This window comes from Salvelinus namaycush, chromosome 25 (assembly GCF_016432855.1).
Source record: "Salvelinus namaycush isolate Seneca chromosome 25, SaNama_1.0, whole genome shotgun sequence".
Lineage (NCBI taxonomy): Eukaryota > Metazoa > Chordata > Actinopteri > Salmoniformes > Salmonidae > Salvelinus > Salvelinus namaycush.
Genome location: NC_052331.1, coordinates 10,909,214 through 10,919,069, shown reverse-complemented (window position 1 = coordinate 10,919,069; position 9,856 = coordinate 10,909,214). Strand labels below are relative to the sequence as shown.

At 42.0% G+C, this 9,856-nt stretch overlaps 1 protein-coding gene across 1 annotated transcript; it reads right to left on the bottom strand.

Moving 5' to 3' along the window:
• Positions 1-9,074, bottom strand: LOC120020228 (zinc finger and SCAN domain-containing protein 2-like). The gene is made up of 4 exons (XM_038963753.1): positions 8,786-9,074; positions 8,581-8,681; positions 5,089-5,203; positions 1-1,665 (listed from the first exon to the last, which is right to left on the bottom strand). Exons 1-4 carry the CDS (start codon positions 8,991-8,993, stop codon positions 539-541), a joined length of 1,551 nt encoding a protein of 516 aa, XP_038819681.1. The 5' UTR covers positions 8,994-9,074; the 3' UTR covers positions 1-538.
• Positions 9,075-9,856: the final 782 nt, after the last annotated feature.

Genomic DNA, 9,856 nt, shown 5'->3' with positions numbered 1-9,856 from the left:
TAGTAAAAGTAAATAAAAACCCTTGAAATGAGCAGGTGTCCAAAATATTGACTGGTACTGTACATGTAAGACGTAAGCTATTACACTGAAACATATTTGATTGCCTAGCTGAGTTGATATAACGTAAGATTTTAAGGCAGCAGTAACTCAGGAAATCAAGTTAAGGTATTAACCTGACTTGATATGAGACTGTCCCATGTGGCAAGAAATTACATCCCGGAAAGACAAACACTAACAAGACAACACATACGAAAATTGCTCCTATATACAGTATGTTATTCATCTAAAAGCGCAGATTGACTGTCTTTAAATACATTCCATATAACATGTTTATGATATATTTGAATGGTTTTTATGATTGATGTTACCAGTAGTAAATCAATTGTTTGTTAAAATTAAAGTGACGAGCCGTCAACAGTCAAACATGAAAACCAGTTCACAAATCAATTGGGAGGAAAAGCGTGTCAAAATGTCTCAAAATAACTTCTGCCCACATTATCACATAGAAAATGTTACCGAAAAACGATACAATTATGCTCTACTTGTTCCATTTCGTCTGAGACAACATTAAACTTGTGTGTGGATCCCCAGGGTATGCGGGTACCACATTTTGAGACACTGGACTCTCTCCTATGTGAGTTCTCTGATGTGACTTCATACTGGAGCGCTGGGTGAAGCATTTCCCACACTGTGTGCACTCGTAGGGCTTCTCCCCGCTGTGGACCACAGCATGTCTGATCAGGTTGCACTGCTTGGTGAAACTCCTGCCACACTGTTCGCAGGTGTACGGTTTCTCTCCGGTGTGACTCCGGAGGTGTACTTTGAGCTGGCTGAAACGCTGGAAGCTCTTCCCACAGAAGGTGCAGCTGAAACGCCTCTCAGTGGTGCCGCCCGACCTCCACTGAGTCCTCATTCTCTTCACCATGTTAAAACTACTGCGACTCAGGCTGTATCCAGAGAAGGTGGAGGTGGTGGCCATGTTTGACCCTGTCATGCACTCACTCATTCTCACTGTTGCTTCTGAAGCCCTGTGCTGATGCTGCCTTGGCTGTAGAGCTAAACTATTTCCATCATTATTTGAGTTCAGCATCTCACTGCTCTGTCCTTCTGGCATCTGTTGTCTACTCTCATCAGCCAATGTCCTGACATGTCTTTTCATGTGTGCTGCTGCACTGAGCATGTCAGCATGTGGTTTCCCTATAGAGTGAAGTGATGGCCCTCCATCATCTGTCATAGTAGGAAGGGATGGAAGCCCACTATGAGATGGGAAAATTGATATATTCTGAGAGTACTCCTCTGTGGCATGAAATGAGAAATCTGGGTGCCCATCAGTGTGTCTGCCTGGATCCACAGAGGTCCACAGCTGCCCATCAGTCTCATCCATGACAAACTGGTCAAGTCCTGCCAGGGCTGTGGTCTGATCCAGCTCCTCCTTTTTCTCATCCTTCACCATCACTAGCTCTAGTGAGTCCTCATCTGGCCCGTGCTGCTCTGTGCTGAACACGTCTGTAGACGCAGGCCGGGGAATGCCTGGTTCCTCTGGACCATCAGAATTGGGGTAATGTTCCACAGAGTCTTCAGGAGATATGTTGGGTTGTGTGATGAAGTCCTCGTCACAGAGCCGTTGCTCAAAGGATGGTGGTTGTCCAGCCTTGGAACCAGACTCTAAAAGATTTGGGATAAACATAAAATAAACATTACAGAAGACCTGTAGTCCTTTCCACTCAGCCCCTATACAGGTTGAAAATGGCAGATTTGCAACTAAATTGGAATGCAGTGGCTGTAGAGTAACATGCTATACATGACGTCAGAGTTCACATTCTCCACTTCACAGCGCTGTATGGGTTTTGACCAGGGGTTGGAACCGAAATGATTTTCCAATCTTTTCGTTCTGAATGGAACCATTCTTTTTTTCGTTCCGTTTCACTATTCCAACCTGCAAAATAAAGTTCTGAACCGGTTCTAACTCCCAAAAAGTACCGGTTTATATCGTTCCTTTCTAAAACATCTGAAATCTATTTATTTTTTACATTAGCTCAACATTAAATTACTTCACCAATCAGAGCAGCTAGAGTCACTTGCTATGGAGTGGGCAAGCTATTGTTTACATGTGCAATGGACAGACAAGTGTAGGGCATGAGATGCGACTGAAATTATGCAGGTAGGAAGAGCGCAAGAGAGGGTGGAGGAGGAGGCTTGGCTTGAAGTACTGGGCCTAATTGGAGTAAACTAATGTACAATAATTAGGCTTCTACATACAAAGATGATCTAATGTAAAATGTTTGTTTTTAGTCCCATCCTTCAGCTACCCTCAACCCCTCCCATCTATCTCTGAACACCATCCAGTTGACTTCTATTTGCCATATATCTTTCAACTGTGCTGTGATGTTTCACAAAAGTTCTGAACCTTTGTTATCATAGTTTCTACAGATTGTACTTTTTTTTTTTTTAATGTTTTGCCATGAGTATTATATTATTTTTCAATTGACTACAACTTTTCAAATCACCTAGCAGTGCTATTTGCAGAGTTAGCCCCAGGTAAATGTTGCAATTTTTTCAGCCATTCCTGAACCTGCGACCAAAAACAAGCTACATATGTGCAATACCAAAACAAGTGAGCTAATGAAAAATCCGCAGAGCTGGGACGGTCAAGGGGTCTGAATACTTTCGGAAGGCACTGTGTGCATGTCAAAAGTTTGGACACACCTACTCATTCAAGGGTTTATTTATTTTTACTATTTTCTACATTGTAGAATAATAGTGAAGACATCCAAACTATGAAATAACACATATGGAATCATGTAGTAACCAAAAATGTGTTAAACAAATCAAAATATATTTTATATTTGAGATTCTTTAAAGTAGCCAATCTTTGTGCAAAGCTGTCATGAAGGCACTCTTGGCATTCTCTCAACCAGCCTCACGAGGTAGTCACCTGGAATGCTTTTCCAACAGTCCTGCCTTGTTAAAAGTTAATTTGGGGAATTTATTTTTCTTAATGTGTTTGAGCCAATCAGTTGTGTTGTGACAAGGTAGGGGTGGTATACAGAAGATAGCCCTATTTGGTAAAAGACCGAGTCCATATTATGACAAGAACAGCTCAAATAAGCAAAGAGATATGACAGTCCATCATTACTTTAAGACATGAAGGTCAGTCAATGCGGAAAACTAAGAACTTTCAAAGTTTCTTCAAGTGCAGAAACCATCAAGCGCCGTGATGAAACTAAGGTTTTCATGAGGACTGCCACCAGAAAGGAAGACCCAGTGTTACCTCTGCTGCAGAGGATAAGTTCATTTGTTACCAGCCTCAGAAATGGGCAATTAACTGCACCTCAGATTGCAGCCCAAATAAATGCTTCAGAGTTCAAGTAACATACACATCAACTGTTCAGAGGAGACTGCGTGAATCAGGACTTCATGGTCAAATTGCTGCAAAGAAACCACTACTAAAGGACACCAATAAGAAGAAGAGACTTGCTTGGGCCAAGAAACACTAGCAATGGACATTAGACCGGTGGAAATCTGTCCTTTGGTCTGACGAGTCCAAATTTTAGATTTTTTGTTCCAACCGCCATGTCTTTGTGAAACGCAGAGTAGGTGAACGGATGATCTCTGCATGTGTGGTTACCACCATGAAGCATGGAGGAGGAGGTGTGATGGTGCTTTTCTGGTGACACTGTCAGCGATCTATTTAGAATTCAAGGCACACTTAACCAGCATGGCTACCACAGCAATCTGCAGCGAGATGCCATCCCATTTGGTTTGCCCTTAGCGGGACTATCATTTGTTTTTAACAGGACAATGACCCAAAACACACTTCCAGGCTGTGTAAGGGCTATTTGACCAAGAGGGATGGAGTGCTGCGTCAGATGACCTGGCCTCCAATCAACCCACCTCAACCCAATTGAGATGGTTTGGGATGAGTTGGACCGCAGAGTGAAGGAAAAGTGGCCAACAAGTGCTCAGCATTTGTGGGAATTCCTTCAAGACTGTTGGAAAAGCATTCCATGTGACTACCTCATGAAGCTGGTTGAGAGAATGCCAAGAGTGTGCAAAGCTGTCATCAAGGCAAAGGATGGCTACTTTGAAGAATCTGAAATATAAAATATATTTTGATTTGTTTAACACTTTTCTGGTTACTACAGTATTCCATGTGTTATTTCATAGTTTTGATGTCTTCACTATGATTCTACAACGTAGAAAATAGTAAAGTAAATGAGCCCGTTTGTTGTATTGTGAAGAACATTAGCCGCGGAACACGCACTTGAATGCACTCATGACTCCATTCTATGCACACCAAAATTACAATCTGTCTGAAGTGCCTTTTGTAAGCCTAACATTAGGATCGTATTTTATAACATAGCTCGCCATTTTGGCAATAGATTAAGCTTTCAAAGGATGTCACCTGACCCAGATTGCGATTTATAAAAAACTACAAGTGTGCTTGCTTCAGTTCCTCGATGGCAAAGCCAGGAAACCTCAAAAAAGCACCTTATAGTTGAAGGCTCTTTCCTTGAATCATTCAAGTGCATTGAAATTACTTAGGAACTATGCACAGTTTGGAGAGGTGTGGCCACTTAAGACCTCTCACGCAACACCTTGTAATTATTTTGTCTTATCTTGTACCTTCTCTAAAATGTCAATGAATTTTCATATTATGTTACTGAATGTATCCTGAGTATTTTCAGATTTCGTTATTGACAAATGCTGTGAAAAGTACAGTAAATGTACAATGCACATGAAGTCAACAGAGTAATCTTCGGATTCAGTCTTGAGTCAGGTGAACTGTTGTGTCCTCAACTTTGGTCTGATCATTCCCCCTTGATCTCCAAAGTGTTCTCTTTCAATTGCTACCATGGTCATGCATGCTTTTTTATAGTTATTCTGTTCGAAACATTTACATTTGGCCCTATCCATATAGGCCATTTTCCATAAAGGCTGAGTGCAAGTTAACAGTTGCAAAACATGACTGTTTCAGAACTGACTATGTGTGTACATAAAACACTCAACACCAATGTAGCAATTTGGAACGTGCATACAACCACAGTCTTTCATAGACAGAGCAGTACCCCTTATGGTCACACCCACCCGCTCCAGTGATCCTGAGCTCTTCCTGAGGGTCAGTCTTCCACACATCCTCTGCTGTCTCCTCATCTTTGATCAGTATGGGTTCAGTCTCTGCTCTCTGCTCCACATCTGTAGGCTGTAACAGGGGACTGAGGTTATTACTCTGGAGACACCATATCTAACACTTTTCATACTCATGAAATCACACAAAAGCGGTAAATTCTCCTGATATTCCAATAACCATAGTCCCTGTGCCCAAGAACGCCAAGGTAACCTGTCAAAATGACCATCATCATGTAGCACTCACATCTGTAGCCATGAAATGCTTTGAAAGGCTGGCCATGGGTCACATCAACACCATCTAAAACACCCTGGACCCACTCCAATTAGCATACCGTCCCAACAGATCCCTAGATGATGCAATCTCTATTGTACTCCACGCTGCGTTTTCCCACTTGGACAAAAGGAAACCTATGTGAGAATGCTGTTCAATTAACTACAGCTCAGCGTTCAACATCATAGTGCACTCCAAGCTCATCAGTAAGCTAAGGACCCTGGGACTGAACACCTTGTATCCCTTTTTCCCTATGCAACTGGATCCTGGACTTCCTGACGGACGCCCCCAAGTGGTGAGGGTAGGCAACACCACATCCGCCACGCTGACCCTCAACAATGGGGCCCCTCAGGGGTGCGTGCTTAGTCCTCTCCTGTACTCTTTTCACCCATAAATGCGTGGCTGTGCACAACTCCAACATTAAGTTTGCCCAACGACACGATGGTGGTAGGCCTGATCACGATGATGAGAGCCTATAGGGACGAGGTCAGAAACCTGGCAGTGTGGTGCCAGGACAACAATCTATTCCTCAGGGTCAGCAAGACAAAGGAGCTGATTGTGGACTACAGGAAAATGGGGCTGAGCACTCCCCTACTCAGATCGATGGGGCTGCAGTGGAGCAGATCGAGAGCTTCAAGTTCCGCGGTGCCCACATCACTAAGGATCTATCATGATCCAAACACACCAACAGTCGTGAAGAGGGCACGACAACGCCTCTTCGCCATCAAATCCTAAAAAAAAAAACATTGAGAGCATCTTGACTGGCTGCATCACCACTTGGTATAGAAACGGCTTGGCAACGGGCTACAGAGTAAATCACTGGGGCCGAGCTTCTTGCCATCCAGGACCTCTATACCAGGCGGTGTCAGAGGAAGGCCCTAAAATTTGTCAAAGACTCCAGCCACCCTAGTCATAGACTGTTCTCTCTGCTACCGCACGGCAAGCGGTACCGGAACACCAAGTCTAGGTCCAAGAGGCTTCAGCTTCTACCCCCAAACCATAAGACTCCTGAACATCTAGTCAAATGGCTACCCAGACTATTTGCATTGCCCCTCCACACCACTGCCACTCTGTTGTCATCTATGCATAGTCACTTTAATAAGGATCGTCGTTCCGTCAACGGGACAGTTGTAAATCATGCAGCGCGTTATACAGTTGAAGTCGAAAGTTTACCTACACTTAGGTTGGAGTCATTAAAACTCATTTTTCAAACACTCCACAAATTTCTTGTTAAACTATAGTTTTGGCAAGTCGGTTAGGACATCTACTTTGTGCATGACAAGTACTTTTTCCAACAATTGTTTACAGACAGATTATTTCACTTATAATTCACTGTATCACAATTCCAGTGGGTCAGAAGTTTACATACACTAAGTTGTCTGTGCCTTTAAACAGCTTGGAAAATTTCAGAAAATGATGTAATGGCTTTAGAAGCTTCTGATAGGCTAATTGACAATTTGAGTCAATTTGAGGTGTACCTGTGGATGTATTTCAAAATCTACCTTCAAATTCAGTGCTTGACATCATGGGAAAATCAAAAGAAATCAGCCAAAACCTCAGAAAAAATTGTAGACCTCCACAAGTCTGGGTCATCCTTGGGAGCAATTTTCAAATGCCTGAAGGTACCACTTTCAGCTGTACAAACAATAGTACGCAAGTATAAACCCCATGGGACCACGCAGCCGTCATACCGCTCAGGAAGGAGACGCGTTCTGTCTCCTAGAGATGAACGTACTTTGGTGCGAAAAGTGCAAATCAATCCCAGAACAACAGCAAAGGACCTTGTGAAGATGCTGAAGGAAACAGGTGCAAAAGTATCTATATCCACAGTAAAATGAGTCCTATATCGACATAACCTGAAAGGCCACTCAGCAAGGTAGAAGTCACTGCTCCAAAACCACCATAAAAAAGCCAGACTACAGTTTGCAACTGCACATGGGGACAAAGATCGCACTTTTTGGAGAAATGTCCTCTGGTCTGATTAAAGAAAAATAGAACTGATTGGCCATAATGACCATCGTTATGTTTGGAGGAAAAAGGGGGAGGCTTGCAAACCGAAGAACACCATCCCAACCGTGAAGCACGGGGGTGGCAGCATCATGTTGTGGGGGTGCTTTGCTGCAGGAGGGACTGGTGCACTTCACAAAAGAGATGGCATCATGAAGGGAAATTATGTGGATATATTGAAGCAACATCTCAAGACATCAGTCTGGAAGTTAAAGCTTGGTCACAAATGGGTCTTCCAAATGGACAATGACCCCAAGCATACTTCCAAAGTTGTGGCAATGGCTTAAGGACGACAAAGTCAAGAAATTGGAGTAACCATCACAAAGCCCTGACCTCAATCCCAAAGAAAATTTGTGGGCAGAACTGAGAAAGGGTATGCGAGCAAGGAGGCCTACAAACCTGACTCAGTTACACCAGCTCTGTCAGGAGGAATGGGCCAAAATTCACCCAACTTATTGTGGGAAGCTTGTGGTAGGCTATCCGAAACGTTTGACCCAAGTTAAACAATTTAAAGGCAATACACTCAATTAGTATTTGGAAGCATGGAAACTTCTGACCCACTGGGAATGTGATGAAAGAAATAAAAGCTGAAATAAATCATTCTCTACTATTATTCTGGCATTTCACATTCTTAAAATAAAGTGGTGATCCTAACTAACCTAAGACAGGGAATTTTTACTAGGATTAAATGTCAGGAATGGTGAAAAACTGAGGTTAAATGTATTTGGCTAAGGTGTATGTAAACTTCTGACTTCAACTGTATCAAGATCGCCGATTTTAGAGTAACAACAAATGTCGGTACATAGAAGTGTCTTATATCGGCTGAAAGCTTCAATTTTTGTTAATATAACTGCACTGTCCAATTTACAGTAGCTATTACTGCGAACAAATGTCATGCTATTGTTTGAGGAGAGCTCCTAACAACAAAACACTTCAACGCGATAGGTTTGATAAATTCAACTCTATATATATAACATTTGATTCATTGTTACTATCGTTACTCATTGTGTATCTATTATTACATGTAAAAAAAAAAAATGTATTATTTCTATATATTCTTTACCTTTCAGTGTTAGTCCACGCCTATTTACAAAGCATGACGAATAAAATTTGATTTGAACATAACTGATCCCGAGAAGCCAGGTCTAATTGTGAAAGGTGATGTATCACACCTGGGGTTGAGAGTCCTCTTCAACAGCAATCTCTTCGTCGCTCCACTGGGAGTTACTCCTCTGCTTTTTCAAAACAATCTTGACTGGATATGAAGATCTCTCTGATGCCATGGGGTAAAAAAAAACGTCCATTCTGTCAAATTTTTGGGCTATTCACACATTTGGGTTTTGTATATGCAATCAATTTACATTAATAAAACATTACCTTTTCTCCTGACTCGTGTCTTCTTCAGCTCGCCCTCCATCATTTGACACTTCCTTTTCAGTCCATCAATATCTCGCTGGCTTTGGGTCATTTCCAAACGTATAACTGCACAGCTATCATCAACCCGTTTGTTTATTTCTGCTACAGCTGCTTTAGCTAATACCTCCATAATGGATACCAACTGCGCCTGAAAATTGCAGCTTGCCATCTTGTCAGATTTGTATTCTCTGTGTGAAACAAAAAGTCTACAATCTCCCAACTAACGTGCAAGAAACAATCCGTAGATATTGATAAATGGCAACAAATTTGAAGTGGGAGATGCGTGCGCAACTGCAGTCGCACTTCCGTTCAACTCGTGACGCAAGTATTTATTACCGTAGAGACAGAATGCAACAGCCCTTCAAGAATGGTAGAAATAGTATGTACTGTAGTCTGCATGTAGGCTAGCCATATCTATTGACAAAAAAAACGACGTTTTTAGACGTATTCTCCATTGCAATGCAGGAGAGTGCATTGCAATGGAGTGGCTCACATGGTTATCAATGCATAAAAGGCATGAAGCACTTTAGTAAAACGTAAATTAAACCATTCTTAAAAACTCATGGTTTATATATGATCAAATGTTGTCATTAATATTGGTATCTCCATTCTCATCAACACAACCTAATAAACCATTCTGAAAATGTGGTATAGTATTTATTATGTGTTTGACATGAGAACAAAGACTATAAATATGTCTAGTAACTTGCATACTAGGCTACATGCATTATACCTGATTTACATTGAGGTTCTTCGCTTAGGGTTTTTAAGGCACATACATAGGCCAGTGGAGGCTGGTGGGAGGAGCTATAGGAGGACAGGCTCATTGTAATGGCTGGAATGCAATACATGGAACTGAGTCAAACATGTGGTTACCATATGTTTGATACCATTCCATTTATTCCATCCAGCCATTACAATGCGCCAGTCCTCCTATATCCACTGACAAAGCTGCATAAGTAGAGGTATTATATATAAAGTGTATCCATATCAGATAGTGTGTAGAAGATATTGAGTAGTGTTGATTGAGCT

Excerpts from the sequence above, each read along its gene's own strand:
- LOC120020228 (XM_038963753.1), bottom strand. The coding sequence starts at position 8,993 with ATGGCAAGCTGCAATTTTCAGGCGCAGTTGGTATCCATTATGGAGGTA. Across the intron at positions 5,204-8,580 it reads AAGAGGACTCTCAACCCCAG|CCTACAGATGTGGAGCAGAG; the intron begins GTGTGATACATC and ends CCCCTGTTACAG. Across the intron at positions 1,666-5,088 it reads GCTCAGGATCACTGGAGCGG|AGTCTGGTTCCAAGGCTGGA; the intron begins GTGGGTGTGACC and ends CAAATCTTTTAG.